The 26911-nt window shown below is 44.5% G+C and overlaps 2 protein-coding genes across 4 annotated transcripts in view; both read right to left on the bottom strand.

The window, feature by feature from the left end:
- The window catches only part of inppl1a (inositol polyphosphate phosphatase-like 1a), an 86276-nt gene extending 61858 nt beyond the window's left edge, over window positions 1-24418 (bottom strand). Inside the window, exons 1-3 of the mRNA XM_036961175.2 lie at window positions 23808-24418; window positions 7346-7409; window positions 2832-2976 (exon numbers count right to left, since the gene is read on the bottom strand). Coding sequence (XP_036817070.2) covers window positions 2832-2976; window positions 7346-7409; window positions 23808-23977 — 379 coding nt within the window. The 5' untranslated portion in view covers window positions 23978-24418. The remainder of the gene's footprint in view (window positions 1-2831; window positions 2977-7345; window positions 7410-23807) is intronic.
- A 924-nt stretch (window positions 24419-25342) lies between these two features.
- folr (folate receptor) overlaps window positions 25343-26911 on the bottom strand; it is a 7100-nt gene continuing 5531 nt past the window's right edge. For all 3 annotated transcript variants that reach the window (XM_036961176.2, XM_090218899.1, XM_036961177.2), the window contains one exon: window positions 25343-25638. In XM_036961176.2, coding sequence (XP_036817071.1) covers window positions 25367-25638 — 272 coding nt within the window. In that variant the 3' untranslated portion in view covers window positions 25343-25366. The remainder of the gene's footprint in view (window positions 25639-26911) is intronic.

Here is a 26911-nt window from a genome sequence, read left to right as displayed (position 1 = left end):
TGTAAATAGCCCATCTGTAAATAGCCCATCTGTAAATAGCCCATCTGTAAATAGTCCATCTGTAAATAGTCCATCTGTAAATATCCCATCTGTAAATAGCCCATCCAACCAACTACCTCATCCTCATATTAGTTTTTTGTTTTTCTGCTCTTTTGCACATCAGCATTTCTACCTGCACATCCTCATCTGCACATCTATCACTCCAGTGTAAATGTCTAAATTGATTTGCCACTATTGGCCTATTTATTGCCTTACCTCCCTGATCTTACTACATTTGCACACACTGTACATATATTTTTCTATTGTGTTATTGACTGTACGTTTATTTATCCCATGTGTAACTCCGTGTTGTTGTTTTTGTCGCACTGCTTTGCTTTATCCTGGATAGGTCGCAGTTGAACATGAGAACTTGTTCTCAACTGGCCTTCCTGGTTAAATATAAATATGTTTAAATAAATAAATACAAATTGATGGAAAGTGGTGTTGGCGGAAAAACACAACATGTACACAAACAACAAGTGTTAAAATTGGCAAAAACGTTCTTTCCACGGGGCCGGGGGATGAGACAGGGATGCAGCTTAAGCCCCACTCTCTTCAACACATATATATGAATTGGCGAGGGCACTAGAACAGTCGGCAGAACCCGGCCTCACCCTGCTAGAATCTGAAGTCAAATGTCTACTGTTTTCTGATGATCTGGTGCTTCTGTCCCCAACCAAGGAGGGCCTACAGCAGCACCTAGATCTTCTGCACAGACCTGGGGCCTGACAGTAAATCCCAGTAAGAGAAAAATAATGGTGTTACAAAAAAGGTCCAGTTACCAGGACCATAAATACAAATTCTATCTAGACACCATTGCCCTTGAGCAAAAAAAAATATACATACCTCGGCCTAAACATCAGCACCACGGGTAACTTCCACAAAGCTGTAAACAAGCTGAGAAACGAGGCAAGAAGGGCCTTCTACGCTATCAAAAGGAACATCAAATTCAACATCCAAATTAGGATCTGGCTAAAAATACTGAGTTATAGAACCCATTGCCCGTTATGGTTGTGAGGTCTGGGGTCCGCTCACCGGCCAAGAATTCACAAAATGGGGCAAAAACACCAAATAACGCATGCAGAGCAAAATCGGGCCGATGCCCGCTAATTATAAAATCCAGAAAATGAATTCTACAACCACCTAAAAGGAAGTGATTCCCAAACCTTCAATAACAAAGCCATCACCTACAGAAGAGCCCCCTAAGCAAGCTGGTCCTGGGGCTCTGTTCACAAACACAGACAGACCCCCAGGACAGCAACACAATAAGACAAAAACCAAATCGTGAGAGACAACGGAAAGAATTAACAAAAAAACAGCAAACTAAACCGTCCCTTTTTCAGGACCCTGTCTTTCAAAGATAATTCATGAAAATACAAATAACTTCACAGATTTTCATTGTAAAGGGTTTAAACACTGTTTCCCATGCTTGTTCAATGAACCATAAACAATTAATGAACATGCACCTGTGGAACGGTCGTTAAAACACTAACAGCTTACAGACAGTAGGCAATTAAGGTCACAGTTATGAAAACCTAGGACACTAGAGGCCTTTCTACTGACTCTGAAAAAAACAAAAAGAAAGATGCCCAGGGTCCCTGTTCATCTGTGTGAACATGCCTTAGGCATGCTGCCAGGAGGCATGAGGCCAGCAGATGTGGCCAGGGTCCCTGCTCATCTGCGTGAACGTGCCTTAGGCATGCTGCCAGGAGGCATGAGGCCAGCAGATGTGGCCAGGGCAATAAATTGCAATGTCCGTACTGTGAGAAGCCTCACCAGCAGCGATGATCGGATTCGCGTTTATCGTCAAAGGAATGAGCGTTACACCAAGGCCTGTACTCTGAAGCAGGATCGATTTGGATGTGGAGGGTCTGTCATGGTCTTGGGCGGTGTGTCACAGCATCATCGGACTGAGCTTGTTGTCATTGCAGGCAATCTCAATGCTGTGCGTTACAGGGAAGACATCCTCCTCCCTCATGTGGTACCCTTCCTGCAAGCGCATCCTGACATGACCCTCCAGCATGACAATGCCACCAGCCATGCTGCTCGTTCTGTGTGTGATTTCCTGCAAGACAGGAATGTCAGTGTTCTGCCATGGCCAGTGAAGAGCCCGGATCTCAATCCCATTGAGCACGTCTGGGACCTGTTTGATCGGAGGGTGAGGGCTAGGGCCATTTCCCCCAGAAATGTCCTGGAACTTGCAGGTGCCTCGGTGGAAGAGTGGGGTAACATCTCACAGCAAGAACTGGCAAATCTGGTGCAGTCCATGAGGAGGAGATGCACTGTAGTACTTAATGCAGCTGGTGGCCACACCAGAAACTGACTGTTATTTTTGATTTTGACCCCCCCTTTGTTCAGGAACACATTTTTCCATTTTTGTTCGTCATGTCTGTGGAACTTGTTCAGTTTGTCTCAGATGTTGAATCTTGTTATGTTCATACAAATATTTACACATGTTAAGTTTGCTGAAAATAAACAGTTGACAGTGAGATTACTTCTTTTTCTGCTGAGTTTAGAATGCTATTTGGCTCTAAACAGAGAGTACACAGTGGCAGAATACCTGACCACTGTGACTGACCCAAAATTATGGAAAGCTTTGACTATGTACAGACACAGTGAGCATAGCCTTGCTATTGAGAGAGGCCACCGTAGGCAGACCTGGCTCTCAAGAGAAGACAGGCTAACTCCCATATCTGTCATTTCAATGTCGCTAAACTCCAATATCTGTCATCTCAATGTCGCTAAACTCCCATATCGGTCATCTCAATGTTGCTAAACTCTTTTGGGTGTACCTGAATAGTCCCTGTCCTCTGGGATGCTCTCCTCTCTGTCTACGGGGTACAGTAGAGTGCTGACCAGTCCCTGGCTGGGCTGGAGGTACAACAGGACCAGCTCTGGGAGGCTCTTAAACCGCTTCGGCTGCACCCCCTGAGACGTCTGAGAGAGGGAGAGAGGAGCAGGAGAGAGAGTAGGCACTTCAAAGAAATACACTGGTGCAGAGACACGTCACACTCTGGACAGCACGTTCAGAATAAAGCTGGGTAGGTAGTAGATTGGTAGGTAGGTTGAAGATTGGTTGGTTGGTAGTAGATTGGTAGGTAGGTAGGTAGGTAGGTAGGTAGGTAGGTAGGTAGGTAGGTAGGTAGGTAGGTAGGTAGGTAGGTAGAAGATTGGTTGGTTGATTGTAGATTGATAGGTAGGTATGTAGGTAGGTAGGTACTAGATTGGTAGGTCGGTAGTAGATTGGTAGCAGATTGGTAGCTAGGTAGTAGTTTGTTTGTTAGGTAGGTATTTGATGGCTTGATAGTTAGGCAGCTAAGTAGTAGGTAGGTAGGTAGGTAGAAGATTGGTAGGTCGGTAGTAGATTGGTAGCAGATTGGTAGCTAGGTAGTAGTTTGTTTGTTAGGTAGGTATTTGATGGCTTGATAGTTAGGCAGCTAAGTAGTAGGTAGGTAGGTAGGTAGAAGATTGGTTGGTTGGTAGTAGATTGGTAGGTTGGTAGTAGATTGGTAGGTAGGTAGTAGATTGGTAGGTAGGTATGTAGGAGATTGGTATGTTGGTAGGTAGGTAGGTACTAGATTGGTAGGTAGGTACTAGAATAAAGCTGGGTAGGTAGCATATTGGTTGGTAGGTAGATAGGTAGGTCACAGTTTGGTAGAAGAGTAGGTAGTAGATTGGTAGGTAGGTAGGTAGACAGTAGTTTGGTGGGTAGGTAGTAGATTGGTTGGTAAGTAGATAGGTAAGTTTGGTAGGTAGGTACAGTGAGGGAAAAAAGTATTTGATCCCCTGCTGATTTTGTACGTTTGCCCACTGACAAATAAATTATTATTTGAACAGTGAGAGACAGAATAACACCAAACAAATCCAGAAAAACGCATGTCAAAAATGTTATAAATTGATTTCCATTTTAAATTTGGCCCCGTCCATCGTCCCTTTGATGGGGTGAAGTTGTCCTGTCCCCTTAGCAGAAAAACACCCCCAAAGCATAATGTTTCCACCTCCCTGTTTGACGGTGGGGATGGTGTTCTTGGGGTCATAGGCAGCATTCCTCCTTCTCCAAACACGGCGAGTTGAGTTGATGCCAAAGAGCTCCATTTTGGTCTCATCTGACCACAACACTTTCACCCAGTTGTCCTCTGAATCATTCAGATGTTCATTGGCAAACTTCAGAAGGGCATGTATATGTGCTTTCTTGAGCAGGGGGACCTTGCGGGCGCTGCAGGATTTCAGTCCTTCACGGCGTAGTGTGTTACCAATTGTTTTCTTGGTGACTATGGTCCCAGCTGCCTTGAGATCATTGACAAGATCCTCCCGTGTAGTTCTAGGCTGATTCCTCACTGTTCTCATGATCATTGCAACTCCATGAGGTGAGATCTTGCATGGAGCCCCAGGCTGAGGGAGATTGACAGTTATTTTGTGTTTCTTCCATTTGCGAATAATCGCACCAACTGTTGTCACCTTCTCACCAAGCGGCTTGGCGATGGGCTTGTAGCCCATTTCAGCCTTGTGTAGGTCTACAATCTTGTCCCTGACATCCTTGGAGAGCTCTTTGGTCGTGGCCATGGTGTTGAGTTTGGAATCTGATTGATTGATTGCTTCTGTGGATAGGTGTCTTTTATACAGGTAACAATCTGAGATTAGGAGCACTCCCTTTAAGAGTGTGCTCCTAATCTCAGCTCGTTACCTGTATAAAAGACACCTGGGAGTAGATTGGTAGGTAGATAGTAGATTGGTAGGTAGATAGTATATTGGTAGGTAGATAGTAGATTGGTAGGTAGGTAGATAGTAGATTGGTAGGTAGGTAGGTAGTAGATTGGTAGGTAGGTAGGTAGTAGATTGGTAGGTAGGTAGATAGTAGATTGGTAGGTAGGTAGATAGTAGATTGGTAGGTAGGTAGATAGTAGATTGGTAGGTAGGTAGATAGTAGATTGGTAGGTAGGTAGTAGATTGGTAGGTAGGTAGATAGTAGATTGGTAGGTAGGTAGTAGATTGGTAGGTAGGTAGATAGTAGATTGGTAGTAGATTGGTAGGTAGGTAGGTAGTAGATTGGTAGGTAGGTAGATAGTAGATTGGTAGGTAGGTAGGTAGTAGATTGGTAGGTAGGTAGGTAGTAGATTGGTAGGTAGGTAGATAGTAGATTGGTAGGTAGGTAGATAGTAGATTGGTAGGTAGGTAGATTGGTAGGCAGATGGTAGATTGGTAGGCAGATAGTAGATTGGTAGGCAGATAGTAGATTGGTCTTGGTAGCTCAGTGTTCATTGATATGTGTTGGAGGGTTTACAGTGGGAGGCTGTAAAACCTTAAGGCTCTCAACTGTCAATGGGTGGGGAGCCCGACAGCCACATTCACTCTGTTTCAGTGATGTTTCATTGAACTGAAGTCTTGGTAAACCAAATGATTTGGTGAAGCGAAACAAAAGTGAAACAGAGAAATCAGTGTGGATTCCAGGCAAGAGACCAGGAGTGTGTGTGTGTGTGGGGGGGGGTTATTATGATATGTGAGTGTGTGTTGTGGGGGGATTGGAGACTCTTCCAGCTGCTAGACACAGAGCACAAAGAGACTGCTGTGTGTTTGTGTGCATGCGTGTGTGTGCATGTGTGTGTCAGCTCAGAGCCAACACCAGCACCAGAGCCTGCCAGTTCCTACTGATCCAGACACACAGCATACAGTGGGGCAAAAAAGTATTTAGTCAGCCACCAATTGTGCAAGTTCTCCCACTTAAAAAGATGAGAGAGGCCTGTAATTTTCATCATAGGTACACTTCAACTAAAACAGACAAAATGAGAAGAAAAAAAATCCAGAAAATCACATTGTAGGATTTTTTATGAATTTATTTGGCAATTATGGTGGAAAATAAGTATTTGGTCACCTACAAACAAGCAAGATTTCTGGCTCTCACAGACCTGTAACTTCTTCTTTAAGAGGCTCCTCTGTCCTCCACTCGTTACCTGTATTAATGGCACCTGTTTGAACTTGTTATCAGTATAAAAGACACCTGTCCACAACCTCAAACAGTCACACTCCAAACTCCACTATGGCCAAGACCAAAGAGCTTCCCAGGCTGGGAAGACTGAATCTACAATAGGTAAGCAGCTTGGTTTGAAGAAATCAACTGTGGGAGCAATTATTAGGAAATGGAAGACATACAAGACCACTGATAATCTCCCTCGATCTGGGGCTCCACGCAAGATCTCACCCTGTGGGGTCAAAATGATCACAAGAATGGTGAGCAAAAATCCCAGAACCACACGGGGGGACCTAGTGAATGACCTGCAGAGAGCTGGGACCAAAGTAACAAAGCCTACCATCAGTAACACACTACGCCGCCAGGGACTCAAATCCTGCAGTGCCAGACGTGTCCCTGCTTAAGCCAGTACATGTCCAGGCCCGTCTGAAGTTTGCTAGAGAGCATTTGGATGATCCAGAAGAAGATTGGGAGAATGTCATATGGTCAGATGAAACCAAAATATAACTTTTTGGTAAAAACTCAACTCGTCGTGTTTGGAAGACAAAGAATGCTGAGTTGCATCCAAAGAACACCATACCTACTGTGAAGCATGGGGGTGGAAACATCAAGCTTTGGGGCTGTTTTTCTGCAAAGGGACCAGGACGACTGATCCATGTAAAGGAAAGAATGAATGGGGCCATGTATCATGAGATTTTGAGTGAAAACCTCCTTCCATCAGCAAGGGCATTGAAGCTGTAACGTGGCTGGGTCTTTCATCATGAAAATGATACAAACACACCGCCCATGCAACGAAGGAATGGCTTCGTAAGAAGCATTTCAAGGTCCTGCAGTGGCCCCTCCAGATCTCAACCCCATAGAACATCTTTGGAGGGAGTTGAAAGTCCGTGTTGCCCAGCAACAGCCCCAAAACATCACTGCTCTAGAGGAGATCTGCATGGAGGAATGGGCCAAAATACCAGCAACAGTGTGTGAAAACCTTGTGAAGACTTACAGAAAGCATTTGACCTCTGTCATTGCCAACAAAGGGTATATAACAAAGTATTGAGATAAACTTTTGTTATTGACCAAATATTTATTTTCCACCATAATTTGCAAATATATTCATTAAAAATCCTACAATGTGATTTTCTGGATTTTTTTCTCTAATTTTGTCTGTCATAGTTGAACGGTACCTATGATGTAAATTACAGGCCTCTCTCATCTTTTTAAGTGGGAGATATTGCACAATTGGTGGCTGACTAAATACTTTTTTGCCCCACTGTATACACGCTAGATAAACATAGAAAAAAATACCAACTCACACCCATTGGTGTGTATGGAGGTGGTGTATAATGGTACCTGGACTGCCAAGAATCCCTCTTCATCTGGGAGAACCCTATAGGTGTGGACATGCTTCTGAAACCTAGAGAGGAAGGAGAAAGGAGAGAGAGAGAGGAAGGAGAGCGAGAGAGCGGGAGAGGAAGGAGAGAGAGATGGAGAGAGCAAGGAGAGAGCAAGCAGAGAGAGAGCGAGAAGAAGGAGAGAGCGAGCGAGGAAGGAGAGAGCAAAGGATGTAAAGAGGGATGAGAGGAGAAGAGAGAGGAGGGAGGAGTTGGAGAGGGAAGGGAGAGGAAAAGGGAGACATTAGTACTTTCACCACAGGAATTACAGATTCCCTGCAAAGTGTGTGATGGGGATCTGGAGGGAGTTTCAACCTGCTGCTGTCTGTCAAACTCAGCCAACATGGCATTACTGCTGATAGAACTTACTCACCCCTACACACAATGGCAAGAAAAGGAAGAACACATATTTACCAAAGTTTCCTGTAGTGTAAGTGTGTCATTGTGCTGCAATGTTGTCTATGCAAAACATGCCAGTTTGACCTATATATTTTCTGCCTGCCAGCCTTGCCCTGCCTGCCTTGCCCTGCCTTGCCCTGCCCTGCCTGCCTTGCCCTGCCTGGCCTGCCTGCCAGCCAGCCAGCCATACGAGGTATTTCAGGTAGATATGTACATATTGGTAGGGATAAAATGACAGGATAGATAATAAACAGTAACAGCAGCATATGTGATGAATCGAAAGAGTTAGTGCAGAAAGTTAAATAGTTAACCAAACAGGGCCTTCCTCTGACACCGCCTGGTATAGAGGTCCTGGTAGGCCACACAGCTCACAGAACGGGACTGCGGAGTGCTACAAATCGTCTGTCCTCGGTTGCAACACTCACTACCAAGTTCCAAACTGTCTCTGGAAGCAACATCAGCACAACAACTGTTCAACAGGAGCTTCATGAAATGGGTTTCCATGGCCGAGCAGCCGTACACAAGCCTCAGATCACCATGAGAAATGCCATGCATTGGCTGGAGTGGTGTAAAGCTCACCGCCATTGGACTGGAGCAGTGGAAACGAGATCTCTAGAGTGATGAATCACATCTCACCATCTGGCAGTCCGACGGACAAATCTGTGTTTGGCGGATGCCAGAAGAACGATACCTGCCCCAATGCATACTGCCAACTGTTAAGTTTGGTGGAGGAATGAATCACGGTCTGGGGCTGTTTATCATGGTTCGGGTTAGGCCTCTTAGTTTCAGTGAAGGGAAATCTTAACACTACAGCATACAATGACATTCTAGATGATTCTGTGCTTCCAACTTTGTGGCAACAGTTTGGGGATGGTCCTTTCCTGCTGCCGCATGACAAGCTGGTCCTGGTAATCCATCTGGCCCCAAGGCCGTGTGAATGTTAACCTGCTTAAAGGCCTTACTCACATCGGTTACGGAGAGAGCAATCCCACAGTCGTCACTCTGTTAATCAATATCTCGATGAGCAGTTAAGGAGGCAGGGAGAAAGAGAGAGAACAATGAAACAAAAATAAACTTAAACAGTGACCATTATTAGATTTTTGTATATTGGTTTTATTTGTTATATTATATTTATCAATCTCTAATACCACAAACCCTTTGTAAAGTATAGGCTACATTTATACACTGAGTATAGAGCACCTGCTCGCTCCATGAAATAGACTGACCAGGTGAATACAGGTGAAAGCTATGACCCCTTATTAATGTTACTTGTTAAATCCTCTTCAATCAGTGTAGTGGAAGGTGAGGAGACAGGTTAGAGAAGGATTTGTAAGCCTTGAGACATGGATTGTGTATCTGGCCAAGGCTTTCGACTCTGTCCATCACCACATCGGCAGACTCGACAGCCTTGGTTTCTCAAATGACTGCCTCGCTTGGTTCACCAACTACTTCTCTGATAGAGTTCAGTGTGTCAAATCGGAGGGCATGTTGTCCGGGGATCTGGCAGTCTCTATGGGGGTGCCTCTCTATGGGGGTGACTCTCTTCTCTGTATACATCAATGATGTCACTCTTGCTGCTGGTGATTCTCTGATCCACCTCTACGCAGACGACACCATTCTGTATACTTCTGGCCCTTCTTTGGACTCTGTGTTAACTAACCTCCAGACGAGCTTCAATGCCATACAACTCTCCTTCCGTGGCCTCCAACTGCTCTTAAATGCAAGTAAAACTAAATGCATGCTCTTCAACCAATTGCTGCCTGCACCTGCCCGCACGTCCAGCATCACTACTCTCGACGGTTCTGACTTAGGTATTTGTAGTTGTCCACATATTCTATCTAGGTGTCTGGTTAGACTGTAAACTCTCCTGCCAGACTCACATCAAACATCTCCAATCCAAAGTTAAATCAAGAACTTGCTTCCTATGCAACAAAGCCTCCTTCACTCATGCTGCCAAACATACCCTTGTAAAACTGACCATCCTACCAATCCTCGGCTTCGGCGATGTCATTTACAAAATAGCCTCCAATTCCCTACGCAACAAATTGGATGCAGTCTATCACAGTGCCATCCGTTTTGTCACCAGAGCCCCATATACTACCCACCACTGCGACCTGTACGCTCTCGTTGGCTGGCCCTCGCTTCATACTCGTCGCCAAACCCACTGGCTCCAGGTCATCTACAAGACCCTGCTAGGTAAAGTCCCCCCTTATCTCAGCTCGCTGGTCACCATAGCAGCACCCACCTGTAGCACGCGCTCCAGCGGGTATGGTCACCCCCAAAACCAATTCTTCCTTTGGCCACCTCTCCTTCCAGTTCTCTGCTGTCAATGACGGGAACGAACTACAGAAATCTCTGAAACTGGAAACACTTATCTCCCTCACTAGCTTTAAGCACCAGCTGTCAGAGCAGCTCACAGATTACTGCACCTGTACACAGCCCACCTATAATTTAGCCCAAACAGTCGACACTGCTTTGCTTTATCTTGGCCAGGTCGCAATTGTAAATGAGAACTTGTTCTCAACTTGCCTACCTGGTTAAATAAAGGTGAAATAAAAAATAAAAAAAAGAATGTGTGCCATTCAGAGGGTCAAAGGGCAAGACAAAAGATTTAAGTGCCTTTGAACAGGGTATGGTAGTAGGTTCCAGGCACACCGGTTTGAGTCAAGAACTGCAACTATGCCGTTTTTTCCCACGCTCAACAGTTGAATCAAGAATGATCCACCACCCAAAGGACATCCAGCCAACTTGACACAATTATGGGAAGCATTGGCGTCAACGTGGGCCAGCATCCCTGTGGAACGCTCTTGACACCTTGTAGAGTCCATGCGACGAATTGAAACGTCGCATGGACTAGCATATCTACTCATCTTATTGTTGCCACTGTTTTCCACCCATATTTTGGGGTGTGTCTATCACTTCGGCAACACTGACCTTGTACATAACGGCAATTAAGCTTGCTAAACATATAAATATATGAGAGAGACAAAGAGGGACAGAGAGATAGAGAGCGAGAGAGAGAGAAATATCCAAACCCTCTTACATGCGTGCGCGAGCATCGCAAAATAAATTTTGAAATCCATGTTATTCAATTATTGCACCCACACTGCTCGCACGCCAACGAGCGTCTGCGATGCCAAGGGCTAAAATAGAACTCCTTTCTATTTCTGACACAGATCGTGCTGGAAGTCCTGCCTCTCCCATCTCCTCATTGGTTTATAGAAGCAGGTACCCACGTGCCATCTCCTCATTGGTTATACCCACGTGGGTGATTGAAATACTATGAAAGTTTAGATGCCGATCACCATATAGGTTCAAAGATGAAAAAGTCTGGAAAGTGGAGAGATGACTAGAAACGATTCAGTTGGCCGTTTTATGTGTGGATTAATTGTCGGAGTAGAGGACCTTGTGCATATCAGGTAAAATAACAACTCAATGTTTATATCCCAGGACAAATTAGCTAGCAACAGCAAGCTAGCTAAATAGGACAAATTAGCTAGCAAGTACAAGCTAATTAGCTAAATTGCCATACATGTTTAATGCTTTTCGACCTGTCCCCAAATTAATGACATTGGTTCAGAGTTTGTTTTGATATTTGAACCTGCGTGTCGTGATCGCGTTTGGTGTAGGGGGACAAAATAAAATGATGCACGTTGGCGCACGATGGCGCAAGCGCGCAGCCGGTTTGGGTTCCATGTTAGATAACTTTCTGGATTCCACATTCACTCACAGTGAAGAAGGCATCAATCTAGCAGTAAAAAACATCAACTATATATTCAGGCAAACGGCAAAGGAGAACAATTGAAATTGATAAAAAACTAAACAAAAAAGATCACAGATGACAACTGTTTTGATGCAGATTGTAAAATTATAAGGAAAAAACTTAGAACACTATCCAACCAAAAGCACAGAGACCCAAACAATGGTATATTACGCCTTCATTACTGTGAGACTTTAAAACTCTATAAACGTAACACTCGGAACCAAAACAGCACAGTACAACAGCTGACATTAATTGAGGAGTCCATAAACACAAACAAATTCTGGAGAAATTGGAAAAAAAACGTTTTAAAAATCGAAATGAGGAATTAGTGATAGAAAATGGTGACATATGGACAACCCATTTTAAAACACTCTACAACACCGTTCAAATTGACACAAACGCAGAGCAACGGCCAATTCATGAGGAGTTGAATGGATTAGAAAAAGCTATAAAGGACAATCAAAATCAACTGGACTCCCCAATTACTGACCAGGAGCTCTAAGAAACTTCAGGCTCTCAAATAAATTTTAAAAAAGCCTGCGGACCTGATGGCATCCTAAACGAGATGCTCAAACTCACAAGTGCAAAATATCAATTGGCTATATTAAAACTGTTTAATTTGATCCTGAGTGTAGGTTATTTCCCTGACATCTGGAATCAAGGACAAATTTGACCCTAACAATTCCAGAGGCTTTTGTGTGAACAGTAAGGTTTTCTGAAGTATTATAAATGTAACTTTTTTGGGATAAGGGGCAGTATTCGGAAGTTCGGATGACTGAGGTGCCCAAAGTAAACTGCCTGTTACTCAGGCCCAGAAGCTAGGATATCCATATAATTGGTAGATTTGGATAGAAAACACTCCAGAACTGTTAAAATAATGTTTGTGAGTATAACAGAACTGATATGGCAGGCGAAAACATGAGGAAAATACATCCAGGAAGTGGGATATTTTTGATATGTGTAGTTTTCAATTGCCTGCCTTTACAGTATGTAATGGGTTAGGACACAGATTGCAGTTTCTATGGCTTCCACTGGATGTCAACAGTCTTTAGACATTGTTTCAGGCTTGTTTTCTGAAAAGTTAGGAAGAATGAGACCATTCTGTCAGTGGACTATAGAATGAACCAGAGCTGTGTTGCGCGCCTGACCAATTGCGCGCCGTTCATTGTTTTTCCTTTCTATTGAATACGCTATTGTCCGGTTTAAATATTATTGATTATTTAGACAATAGACAACCTGAGGATTAATTATAAACATCGTTTGACATGTTTCGATGAACTTTACCGGTGCTATTAGGATGCATTCATCTGCCTGTTGTGACCGCCTTTGAGCCAGTGGATTACTGAACAAAATGCATCAACAAAACAGAGTTTTTGGGATATAAAGAGGAACTTTATCGAACAAAATGAACATTTATTGTGTAACAGGGACTCGTGAGTGCAACCAGATGAAGATCATCAAAGGTAAGTGATTCATTTTATCCCTATTTCTGACTTTTGTGACTCCTCTACTTGGCTGGAAAATGTTTGTATGCTTTTGTAAGGGAGGCGTTGTCCACAGATAATCGCATGGTATGCTTTCGCCGTAAATCCTAAAAAGGTTTTAATAAGCACAATGTCTTGAGTAAACGCCAAATTGGATTTATACCAAAACATCACACGACTCAGCATATTTACACCCGACACACCCTGATAGATAAACATGTCCACCAAAATAATACCAAAATATATGCTTGCTTTATCGACTTCCAAAAAGCATTTGATTCTATATGGCATACAGGACTGTTCTACAAAGTTATTGGAAGTGGTGTAGGGGGTAAAACATATGACATAATTAAATCAATGGATACTGGCAATACGTGCAGCATTAAAATTGGTAAGAAAATAACTGAATTCTTTAACCAGGGGAGGGGCCTTCATCAGGGTTGTAATCTGAGCTCTGTACTCTTCAATATTTACATTAACGACTTGGCCACTATTCTAGAAAAATCCACAGACCCTGGTGTTAGTCTCCACAATTCAGAAGTTAAATGCCTACTCTTCGCAGATGACCTATGCCTGCTGTCACCCACAGCACATGGCCTACAGCAGAGCCTGGACCTGCTAGAGCAGTTTGTGTGTGTGCAGTTTTCTATATATTTTGTACCAATTGAGAACTTTGGTCTAATTCCCTGAGATCTGGATCTTCTTTGGAAAATCATTATTTTAGTCTTTTTGGGGTTTACTGCCAAATTACTTAGGTTTAAAAATAAGCTCAACTGGACACCTTAATGAGGCAGTGAATAAACAGAGAGAGAAAGCACACAGGGCATTCTACGCCATTAAAAAGCCAATTCAAATTGAAATACCTAATTTAATGTGTATTTGAACCAATTGCACTTTATGGCAGCGAGGTGTGGGGTACACTTGAAAAACAAGATTTCATCAAATGGGACAAACACCCCATTGAAACCCTGCATGCAGAGTTCTGTAAGATTCTCCTACATGTCCAGAGGAAAACTACAAACAATGCATGCAGGGCAGAATTAGGCCAATATCCACTAATAATAAAAACTCAAAAAAGAGCAATTAAGTTTTGGAAACATCTAAAATACAGTGACCCCCTCTCATATCATTACCAAGCCCTGCAATGCCAAGAGCTGAGCAAAGAAAAGAGTCCCCTCATCCAGCTGGTCCTGGGGCTGAGTTCACAAACCTGTTCTACTAACACACTGAAGCCTCAGTCCCCTCATCCAGCTGGTCCTGGGGCTGAGTTCACTAACCTGTTCTACTAACACACTGAAGCCTCAGTCCCCTCATCCAGCTGGTCCTGGGGCTGAGTTCACAAACCTGTTCTACTAACACACTGAAGCCTCAGGACCAGAACATCCAATCAGAATAAACCAAATTACAACACAGTCAAAACAAAACTGCATTGCTTATTGGGAAACACAAACACAAAGAAAAATACACTGCAATCTGGCCCTAACGTACACAGTGGCTAACTATTTGACAATGTTTACTGATCAAAACCTAAGAAAAACCTTGACAAAGTACAGGCTCAGTGAGCACAGCCTTGCCATTGAGAAGGGTAGACACAGGAAAACCTGGCTCCCTGTAGAGGAAAGGCTGTGCAACCACTGCACCACAGCAGAACCTGAGACAGAGCTGCATTTCCTGACAAAATGTAAAAAAATATAAAACAATTAGAGAGTGTCATTTCCCCAAATTTGAAACCCTTATTCAAGGTTTCTAAGAACTCTCTGATGAGAGTAGGCTACCCGTCCTGTTGGGGGAGGACGCAGAGAGCTGTGGGTTGGCAGTGCACTACATTGCTGACTGCCATAAGATGAGGGACAGTGTCTGACAGACCAATCAACCTGCACATGTCCTCTACTGTATTCTTATTGTTATTGTTCAATGTATGGTTATTGTTGTTACTGTTGTCTCGTTGACAATTTTGATTCTTATTATTTTTATATTGTAAATATCCAAAGTAAACTTTTGCAATATGTACAGTCGTGGCCAAAAGTTGAGAATGACACAAATATTAATTTTCACAGTCTGCTGCCTCAGTTTGTATGATGGCAATTTGCATATACTCCAGAATGTCATTAAGACACAGGTGTGAGTGTTGACGAGGACAAGGCTGAAGATCACTCTGTCATGCTGATTGAGTTCGAATAACAGACTGGAAGCTTCAAAAGGAGGGTGGTGCTTGGAATCGCTGTTCTTCCTCTGTCAACCATGGTTACCTGCAAGGAAACACGTGCCGTCATCATTGCTTTGCACAAAAAGGGCTTCACAGGCAAGGATATTGCTGCCAGTAAGATTGCACCTAAATCAACCATTTATCAGATCATCAAGAACTTGAAGGAGAGCGGTTCAATTGTTGTGAAGAAGGTTTCAGGGCGCCCAAGAAAGTCCAGCAAGCGCCAGGACCGTCTCCTAAAGTTGATTCAGCAGCGGGATCGGGGCACCACCAGTACAGAGCTTTCTCAGGAATGGCAGCAGGCAGGTGTGAGTGCATCTGCACTACACAAATGCGTGTACAACGTAAAACGCCAAATAATGCATGCAGAGCAGAATTAGGCCGATACCCACTAATTATCAAAATCCAGAAAAGAGCCATTGAATTGTACAACCACCTTAAAGGAAGTGATTCCCAAACCTTCCATAACAAAGCCATAACCTACAGAGAGATGAACCTGGAGAAGAGTCCCCTAAGCAAGCTGGTCCTGGGGCTCTGTTCACAAACACAAACACACCCCACAGAGCCCCAGGACAGCAACACAATTAGACCCAACCAAATCATGAGAAAACAAAAATATAATTATTTCCAATATGTCAAGTAATTAACAAAAAAAAAACAGAGCAAACTAGAATGCTATTTGTCCCTAAACAGAGAGTACACAGTGGCAGAATACCTGACCACTGTGACTGACTCCAAAAACATAAAGGAAAGCTTTCACTATGTACTGTGAGCATAGCCGGTCTTCTCGAGAGCCAGGTCTGCCTATGTGCAGACTGCCCACACAATGAGGTGAAAACTGAGCTGCACTTCCTCACCTCCTGCCAAATGTATGACCATATTAGAGACACATATTTCCCTCAGACTACACAGACCCACAAAGAATTTGAAAACAAAATCAATTTTTGATCAACTCCCATATCTATTGGGTACAATACCACAGTGTCAAATCACAGCAGCAAGATTTGTGACCTGTTGCCACAAGAAAAGAGCAACCAATGAAGAATAAACATAGTAAAAATAAACTATATTTACTGTCTATTTATTTCCCCTTCCATACTTCAACTATTTGCACCTTCCCCTTACATAGCCAATAATATAACATTAGAAATGTCTATATTACTTAAAAACATTTGTGAGTGCAATGTTTACCGTTAATTTATGATTGTTTACTGAACTTTTGTTTATGGCCAATTTCACTTGCTTTGGCAATGTAAACATTTGTTCCCCAAGTCAATAAAGACCTTTGAATTGAATTGAGAGCGAGAGGAGAAATGGAGAGAAAGAGAGAGATATGGTAGAGTGGGAGGTAGCGGGCTGAGAGCTAAGAGGTCAACAGTAAGCTTCGGACCCCCTATGTGTGAGTTTATGATAAACCAGTGCTGTGTTTAGTGCATTATGCCTCCATCCCTCTGTTTCCCTCCAGTCCTCTCTGGGTTTCCCTCCGGTCCTCTCACGGTTTCCCTCCGGTCCTCTCACGGTTCCCTCCGGTCCTCTCACGGTTCCCTCCGGTCCTCTCTGGGTTTCCCTCCGGTCCTCTCTGGGTTTCCCTCCGGTCCTCTCTGGGTTTCCCTCCGGTCCTCTCTGGGTTTCCCTCCGGTCCTCTCTGGGTTTCCCTCCGGTCCTCTCTGGGTTTCCCTCCGGTCCTCTCTGGGTTTCCCTCCGGTCCTCTCTGGGTTTCCCTCCGGTCCTCTCTGGGTTTCCCTCCAGTCCTCTCTGGGTTTCCCTCCAGTCCTCTCTGGGTTTCCCTCCAGTCCTCTCTGGGTTTCCCTCCAGTCCTCTCACGGTTTCCCTCCAGTCCTCTCACGGTTTCCCTCCAGTCCTCTCACAGTTTCCCTCCAGTCCTCTCACAGTTTCCCTCCAGTCCTCTCACTGTATTTTTCTTGTCTATATTGAATACATCATTTAAACATTCCCAGTGTAGGTTGGTAAGACTATGTGAACCCCTAGGCTAATGACTTCTCCAAAAGCTAATTGGAGTCAGGAGTCAACTAACCTGGAGTACAATCAATGAGACGAGATTGGAGATGTTGGTTCGAGCTGCCTTGTCCTATTAAAAACACTCACAAAATGTGAGTTTGCTATTCACAAGAAGCATTGCCTGATGTGAACCATGCCTCGAACAAAAGAGATCTCAGAATACATAAGATGAAGAATTGTTGACTTGCATAAAGCTGGAAAGGGTTACAAAGGTATTTCTAAAAGTCAGTCCACGGTAAGATAAATAGTATATAAATGGAGGAAGTTCAGCACTGTTGCTACTCTTCCTAGGAGCGGCCGTCCTGCCAAAATGACTGCAAGAGCACAGCGCAGAATGATCAATGAGGTTAAGAAGAATCCTAGAGTGTCAGCTAAAGACTTACAGAAATCTCTGGAACATGCTAACATCTCTGTTGACGAGTCTTCGATACATAAAGCACTAATCAAGAATGGTGTTCATGGGAGGACACCACGGAAGAAGCCACTGCTGTCCAAAAAAAACATTGCTGCACATGTGAAGTTTGCAAAAGAGGTCGACCGATTAATCAGAATGGCCTATTAATTAGGGCCGATTTAAAGTTTTCATAACAATCGGAAATTGGTATTTTTGGACACCGATTTGGACAATTTTTTAAAGTTTCTTTTTTTACACCTTTATGGAATCTTTATTTAACCAGTTAAGAACACATTCTTATTTTCAATGACGGCCTTGGAACGGTGGGTTAACTGCCTGTTCAGGGGCAGAACAACAGATTTTTACCTTGTCAGCTCTGGGATTCAATCTTGCAAACTTACAGATAACTAGTCCAACAATCTAACCACCTACCTCTTATTATACTCCATGAGGAGTCTTCCTTGTTACGCGAATGCAGTAAGCCAAGGTAAGTTGCTAGCTAGCATTAAACTTATCTTATAAAAAAACAATCAATCATAATCACTAGTTAACTACACATGGTTGATGATATTACTAGTTTATCTAGCGTGTCCTGAGTTGCTTATAATCGATGCGGTGCGTATCGTTGCTCCAATGTGTACTTAACCATAAACATCAATGCGTTTCTTAAAATCAATGCACAGAAGTATATATTTTTTTAGACCTGCATATTTAGTTAAAATAAAATGATAGTTTCCAGATTCGACCATATTAAGGCCAAGTCAAAGTCCAGACCTGAATCCAATCGAGAATCTGTGGAAAGAACTGAAAACTGCTGTTCACAAATGCTCTCCATCCAACCTCACTGAGCTCGAGCTGTTTTGCAAGGAGGAATGGGAAAATATTTCAGTCTCTCGATGTGCAAAACTGATAGAGACATACCCCAAGCGACTTACAGCTGTAATCGCAGCAAAAGGTGGCGCGACAAAGTATTAACTTAAGGGGGCTGAATAATTTTGCACGCCCAATTTTTCAGTTTTAGATTTGTTAAAAAAGTTTGAAATATCCAATAAATGTCGTTCCACTTTATGATTGTGTCCCACTTGTTGTTGATTCTTCACAAAAAAATACAGTTTTATATCTTTATTTTTGAAGCCTGAAATGTGGCAAAAGGTCGCAAAGTTCAAGGGGGCCGAATACTTTCGCAAGGGACTGTATATAATATGACATTTGTAATGTCTTTATTGTTTTGAAACTTCTGTATGTGTAATGTTTGCTGTTAATTTTTATTGTTTATTTCACTTTATATATTATCTACCTCACTTGCTTTGGCAATGTTAACACATGTTTCCCATGTCAATAAAGCCCTTGAATTGAATTGAGAGAGACAGAGACAGAGAGAGAGAGAGACAGACCGACCGAGAGAGAGAGACAGACCGACCGACCGAGAGAGAGAGACCGAGCGAGAGAGAGAGAGAGCGAGAGAGAGACAGACCGAGAGAGAGAGACAGACCGACCGACCGACCGAGAGAGAGACAGACCGACCGACCGAGAGAGACAGACCGACCGACCGAGAGAGACAGACCGACCGACCGAGAGAGAGAGAGACCGCCCGACCGACCGAGAGAGAGACCACCCGACCGACCGAGAGAGAGACCGCCCGACCGACCGAGAGAGAGACCGCCCGACAGACACAGAGACAGAGACACAGACAGACAGACAGACGAGACCTCCCTGCCCACGTCAGTACCTTCTTCTCTCTCCGAGCGTAAAGCAACAGGCTATCAATAACACGATGTCTACAGGAAACTTTGGCTGCTACCACCTCATCAGTTGTTTTACATCAGAACACATCTGGCGACCATGTTGCTAAAACATAACACAAAGGAAACACAAATAGTGTGATCTGATTCAGACTATTCCACCCACCTACCTACCTACCACACACACGTAAGGGTGAGCCACAAGGCTGGGTCAACTGTTCTATTTTTAGCATTTTCATGAAGATTTTTTTCCCCAGGCTACGTCTGGTGATCACACGGGTATGAGGAAGAGGAAATCACACTCCAAAACAAGCTGAGATGTTTGAAAAAAACACACACAGTCCTTCACGTTGTGTGTGAGTGGTGGAGAGGGGTTAGACATCTCTTCCTGCTCTGATCTCATAGGGTAGTTGGCTACTGTAGAACACTGCTATTGTTCCTGTTGCAACACTCAACTACACCAGGAATACAACTTAAGACACCGCATGCAGAATTCTGCTAAAATATCCTCCGTGTACAACGTAAAACGCCAAATAATGCATGCAGAGCAGAATTAGGCCGATACCCACTAATTATCAAAATCCAGAAAAGAGCCATTGAATTGTACAACCACCTTAAAGGAAGTGATTCCCAAACCTTCCATAACAAAGCCATCACCTACAGAGAAATTAACCCGGAGAAGAGTCCCCTAAGCAAGCTGGTCCTGGGGCTCTGTTCACAAACACAAACACACCCCACAGAGCCCCAGGACAGCAACACAATTAGACCCAACCAAATCATGAGAAAACAAAAATATAATTATTTCCAATATGTCAAGTAATTAACAAAAAAAAACAGAGCAAACTAGAATGCTATTTGTCCCTAAACAGAGAGTACACAGTGGCAGAATACCTGACCACTGTGACTGACTCCAAAAACATAAAGGAAAGCTTTCACTATGTACTGTGAGCATAGCCTTGCTATTGAGAGAGGCTGCCATAGCCGGTCTTCTCGAGAGCCAGGTCTGCCTATGTTCAGACTGCCCACACAATGAGGTGAAAACTGAGCTGCACTTCCTCACCTCCTGCCAAATGTATGACCATATTAGAGACACATATTTCCCTCAGACTACACAGACCCACAAAGAATTTTAAAACAAAATCAATTTTTGATCAACTCCCATATCTATTGGGTACAATACCACAGTGTCAAATCACAGCAGCAAGATTTGTGACCTGTTGCCACAAGAAAAGAGCAACCAATGAAGAATAAACATAGTAAAAATAAACTATATTTACTGTCTATTTATTTCCCCTTCCATACTTCAACTATTTGCACCTTCCCCTTACATAGCCAATAATATAACATTAGAAATGTCTATATTACTTAAAAACATTTGTGAGTGCAATGTTTACCGTTAATTTATGATTGTTTACTGAACTTTTGTTTATGGCCAATTTCACTTGCTTTGGCAATGTAAACATATGTTCCCCAAGTCAATAAAGACCTTTGAATTGAATTGAGAGCGAGAGGAGAAATGGAGAGAAAGAGAGAGATATGGTAGAGTGGGAGGTAGCGGGCTGAGAGCTAAGAGGTCAACAGTAAGCTTCGGACCCCCTATGTGTGAGTTTATGATAAACCAGTGCTGTGTTTAGTGCATTATGCCTCCATCCCTCTGTTTCCCTCCAGTCCTCTCTGGGTTTCCCTCCGGTCCTCTCACGGTTTCCCTCCGGTCCTCTCACGGTTCCCTCCGGTCCTCTCTGGGTTTCCCTCCGGTCCTCTCTGGGTTTCCCTCCGGTCCTCTCTGGGTTTCCCTCCGGTCCTCTCTGGGTTTCCCTCCGGTCCTCTCTGGGTTTCCCTCCGGTCCTCTCTGGGTTTCCCTCCAGTCCTCTCACGGTTTCCCTCCAGTCCTCTCACGGTTTCCCTCCAGTCCTCTCACAGTTTCCCTCCAGTCCTCTCACGGTTTCCCTCCAGTCCTCTCACAGTTTCCCTCCAGTCCTCTCACAGTTTCCCTCCAGTCCTCTCACAGTTTCCCTCCAGTCCTCTCACTGTATTTTTCTTGTCTATATTGAATACATAATTTAAACATTCACAGTGTAGGTTGGTAAGACTATGTGAACCCCTAGGCTAATGACTTCTCCAAAAGCTAATGGGAGTCAGGAGTCAGCTAACCTGGAGTACAATCAATGAGACGAGATTGGAGATGTTGGTTCGAGCTGCCTTGTCCTATTAAAAACACTCACAAAATGTGAGTTTGCTATTCACAAGAAGCATTGCCTGATGTGAACCATGCCTCGAACAAAAGACATAAGATGAAGAATTGTTGACTTGCATAAAGCTGGAAAGGGTTACAAAGGTATTTCTAAAAGTCAGTCCACCGTAAGATAAATAGTCTATAAATGGAGGAAGTTCAGCACTGTTGCTACTCTTCCTAGGAGCGGCCGTCCTGCCAAAATGACTGCAAGAGCACAGCGCAGAATGATCAATGAGGTTAAGAAGAATCCTAGAGTGTCAGCTAAAGACTTACAGAAATCTCTGGAACATGCTAACATCTCTGTTGACGAGTCTTCGATACATAAAGCACTAATCAAGAATGGTGTTCATGGGAGGACACCACGGAAGAAGCCACTGCTGTCCAAAAAAGACATTGCTGCACATGTGAAGTTTGCAAAAGAGCACCTGAATGTTCCACGGTGCTACTGGCAAGATATTCTGTAGACAGATGAAACTACAGTTGAGTTGTTTGGAAGGAAAACACAACACTATGTGTGGAGAAAAAAAAGGCACAGCAGACCAACATCAAAACCTCATCCCAACTGTAAAGCATGTTGGAGGGAGCATCACGGTTTGGGGCTGCTTTGCTGCCTCAGGGCCTGGACAGCATGCTATCATCAACAGAAAAATGTATTCCAAAGTGTATCAAGACATTTTGCAGGAGAATGTTAGGCTATCTGTCCGCCAATTGAAGCGCAACAGAAGTTAGGTGATGCAACGGGACAACGACCCAAAATAAAGAAGTAAATCAACAACAGAATGGCTTGAACAAAAGACATTACACCTTCTGGAGTGGCCCAGTCAGAGTCCTGACCTCAACCCTATTGAGATGCTGTGGCATGACCTCAATAGAGAAGTTCACACCAGACATCCCAACAATATTGTTGAACTGAAACAGTTTTGTAAAGAGGAATGGTCTAAAACTCCTCCTGACCGTTGTGCAGGTCTGATCCACAACTACAGAAACGTTTGGTAGAGATTATTGCTGCCAAAGGAGGGTCAACCTGTTATTAAACCTCAAAGGTTCATATACTTTTTCCACCCTGCACTGTGAATGTTGACACAGTGTGTTCAATAAAGACATGAACAATTATAATTGTTTGTGTGTTACTAGTTTAAGCAGACTGTGTTTGTCTATTGTTGTGACTTTTTATGAGCAACTTCTGCAGAAATCCAGGTAATTCTAAAGGGTTCACATACTTGTTCGTCCCACTGTATCTGTAAACCACCACTTTGTCTCTGCACTCTCATCTTTTTAACACAGCCATTCCTACTTCCACAACACCTACACACTTCCCCACCTTCATCTGTGACAGTTGGTTCCACAGACAGATGACACGGCTGTTCCTCTCCCTCTCTGTAGTATCTGTCAACCACCACTATTTATCAGTGCTCTGAAATATCAGCTAGTCCTATTTTCAGAAAATGCTCCTGTCTGATAGGAAGGGGAAGTGTGTGTGTGTGTCACACGCTAGGGAGAGGCCTGGGAGAGCTGTAAATTTGTGTGAGGTGATGCCATGACAGCCACCAGGGAGAACTCCTGTCTCCTGTGTGTGTGTGTGTGTGTGTGTGTGTGTGTGTGACATGACATGTGACTAACGCTGTACTGTCTGGACCAGAAGAACTGTGTTTGTGTGTGTATTGTGCCTAGGTCATGTCTGTGTTATTTTACATGACCAAGTGACCTGACCAGGTAACACGTCTCTCTAAGTACCAAGGAGTAGATTGGAAATACTCATTTTATTACACAGTAGTAGCGACAATGGCTGCCCATGCAACCCACTCGCATAGCGGACAGGACAAAGGCCCTGGTTCAATGATATGCAGTCAACCCTTTTCCTCCTTTCCCTGAGCACTGTTTCCTACTTATTACCTCCACAATGATTATATTAGGCTACATAGTAGTGGTTGCGGTTGAAATAGGGCTACTGTTGGCTGTAGAAAAACAAGACTACAAACTTAAATTGAGTTGTTGTGATGAGTTGACAGGCGCTGTTTTAAGAAAGACTTTTCCAGATAGTCCTAGTTAGTGAAATAACTAGTTAGTCCCTGCCAACCATGGGACAAATGAAAGACAGGCAACTCAGAAGTTTGAACCCTGCTAGTCTATCCTGAGTAAAGCCACACTTTCCCAATGATAACAGTAAATCCGGTTACTCACAGCACACACAAGGCGTACGCCCCGTTAACACTTTCGCTGTCCCGAACCAGGAAACTCCCGTCTCGTCCCGCGCGGGCCAGCAGCTCCTCGGCAGCAGCTCGACTCAGGTCCCGGTGATACCACAACGGAGGCGCTAGCCCCAGCGGCGACACCCCGCTGCCACCGGCCATCGCAACAGCCCCAGAAAACACACGGTTTCCTGAGTTAAACAAGCTGAACGAGGCGATAAATCGACAAAGATTCGAGTGCGAGTAGTGTGAATCAGAGTTGGGAAACGCGAGAAAAGTGAGAAGTTAATACTTCTCGGTAGGTCGTTTCTGACGCTTCCTCAGTTCCTGAAAGTCTGCCATAGAGGCTCCGCGGCGCTTCCCACGGAAATCATGGAGATGGAGTAACCGGAGAGTGGGAGGCATTGCAGCTACTGCGACCTCAACTCTGTCCCTTTCGCTGTTCATTTCAACCAAGACACAAGACTAGGCCTCACAAAACAAATAAACGTCATTTTGTGTTGTGCATCTTAATGTTTATTAATATAGTACTAATTAATAGGAATTCACTTCATGTTTTTAGTGTTGCATTTTCTATGCGAAGTGTGAGTCCACCTAGTGGTCAGAAAATAGCAGCGCTCCAACAGGACTGCTACTAAACACGTTTGTTTTGTTGTAAATGATTCTGTAAACCAAAAGCCTGATCCTTCAACCTATTCCTAAAGCTCAATTTAAATATGAATACGGGTATGCTGTTTTACACCATTCCACTCTCCACACACACACACACACACACACACACACACACACACACACACACACACACACACACACAGAGAGTGAGGTGAGTGTGTGTGTGTGACCTCAGAGAGAGGCTGTGTATTAATAGCCATATTGACCATGTCCATCTTTCTGCTATTTCTGGCTATGTCATCAGACAGAGTGTGGTGTGTATGTGTGTGTTCTGTAAGTGTGTGTGGAGGCAACATGAGTGTGAGTGTGTTTATGTGCTCATGTGAGAGAGTGTGTGCTGCATCCTAGGTAGCAGGGGTTATGGCCTGGTAACCACAAGTAACGGGAGGCTAGCCACACCCTTAAGACAAACAGAAAAATAAAAGACGAGAACAGACTGCACGCACACACACACACACACACACGCACGCACGCACACACACACACACACACTGGGGATTGGAACCCTCTAATTACTGAGAACTGAAGCCGATTGGCCTCCCTCTCAGACTGGTCATGTTTTTGGTTCCCTGAAATATCCCAACATCCTAGACAGAGAGTAAGATTCTGTTGGCAGTCTGAGTGCCAGGGAGGGACTCAAGCTAAACGCTGAACCCTTCTACAGTAGAGGAAAGAGAGGAGTGAAGGGAGAAGAGGACAGAAGGAAGAGGGAGTGACGGTGAGGACTGAAGCACTTATTCCCCTATGTCTCTGGTCAGAAGTAGTGCACATGTGGAATAGGATTTGATTTGAGACATATAGTCACAGAGAGACGGTTAATGTGTGTAGGGAGACAAGGACACATAAAGCCATCCATGACATGAACATCTGTGGTTTTATTCAGAGCAGGACAACGCTTAATGACATTGTTGCCAGGAGGAGGAGTGAGGCGGGGATAGCACGTTGCCAGGGGGCGTGGTTCAGGTAGTATTCCGCCACCTTCTCATTGGGGTTCTTCCCGGTGAACCACAGCTGCATGCAGCGGCCAGAAGACTTGGGCAGGTTGGTGTAGCTGTAGGAGTCAGACCAGATCTTCTCACACATTATCTGGGCTGTAGGGAAGATATCTGTCCACTTACGACAACTAGCCTCAGCAGGACAACGGTTACGGCCTGAGAGAGAGAGGGAGGAGAGGATGGAAGAGTGATAGAGGGGAGAGAAGAGAGGAGAGGATGGAAGAGGGAAATAGTGGAGAGAAGAGAGGAGAGAGGGAGGAGAGGATGGAAGAGGGATAGAGTGGAGAGAAGAGAGGAGAGAGGGAGGAGAGGATGGAAGAGGGATAGAGTGGAGAGAAGGGAGGAGAGAGGGAGGTGAGGATGGAAGAGGGATAGAGTGGAGAGAAGAGACGAGAGAGGGAGGAGAGGATGGAAGAGGGATAGAGTGGAGAGAAGAGAGGAGAAAGGGAGGAGAGACAGGGGTGGAGAGGATGGAAGAGGGATAGAGTGGAGAGAAGAGAGGAGAGACAGGGGTGGAGAGGATGGAAGAGGGATAGAGTGGAGAGAAGAGAGGAGAGAGAGGGGAGAGGATGGAAGAGGAATAGAGTGGAGAGAAGAGAGGAGAGGAGAGAGGGAGGAGAGGATGGAAGAGGGATAGAGTGGAGAGAAGAGAGGAGAGAGGGAGGAGAGGATGGAAGAGGGATAGAGCGGAGAGAAGAGAGGAGAGACAGGGGTGGAGAGGATGGAAGAGGGATAGAGTGGAGAGAAGAGAGGAGAGAGAGGGGAGAGGATGGAAGAGGAATAGAGTGGAGAGAAGAGAGGAGAGGAGAGAGGGAGGAGAGGATGGAAGAGGGATAGAGTGGAGAGAAGAGAGGAGAGAGGGAGGAGAGGATGGAAGAGGGATAGAGTGGAGAGAAGAGAGGAGAGAGGGAGGAGAGGATGGAAGAGGGATAGAGTGGAGAGAAGAGACGAGAGAGGGAGGAGAGGATGGAAGAGGGATATAGTGGAGAGAAGAGAGGAGAAAGGGAGGAGAGACAGGGGTGGAGAGGATGGAAGAGGGATAGAGTGGAGAGAAGAGAGGAGAGACAGGGGTGGAGAGGATGGAAGAGGGATAGAGTGGAGAGAAGAGAGGAGAGACAGGGGTGGAGAGGATGGAAGAGGGATAGAGCGGAGAGAAGAGAGGAGAGACAGGGGTGGAGAGGATGGAAGAGAGATAGAGTGGAGAGAAGAGAGGAGAGACAGGGGTGGAGAGGATGGAAGAGGGATAGAGAGGAGAGACAGGGGTGGAGAGGGAGGAGAGACAGGGGTGGAGAGGGAGGAGAGACGGGGTGGAGAGGATGGGATGAAGAAACAATGTTTTATTTTGCATTTAAAGAAAACAATGTATGTATGTTAGTGTGTGTGTGTGTGTGTGTGTGTGTGTGTGTGTGTGTGTGTGTGTGTGTGTGTG

Source organism: Oncorhynchus mykiss, chromosome 24 (genome assembly GCF_057628025.1).
Source record: "Oncorhynchus mykiss isolate SJ-2025 chromosome 24, ASM5762802v1, whole genome shotgun sequence".
Lineage (NCBI taxonomy): Eukaryota > Metazoa > Chordata > Actinopteri > Salmoniformes > Salmonidae > Oncorhynchus > Oncorhynchus mykiss.
Note: the sequence above shows the minus strand (reverse complement) of the source record. Positions and strands in the feature narration are given on the sequence as shown.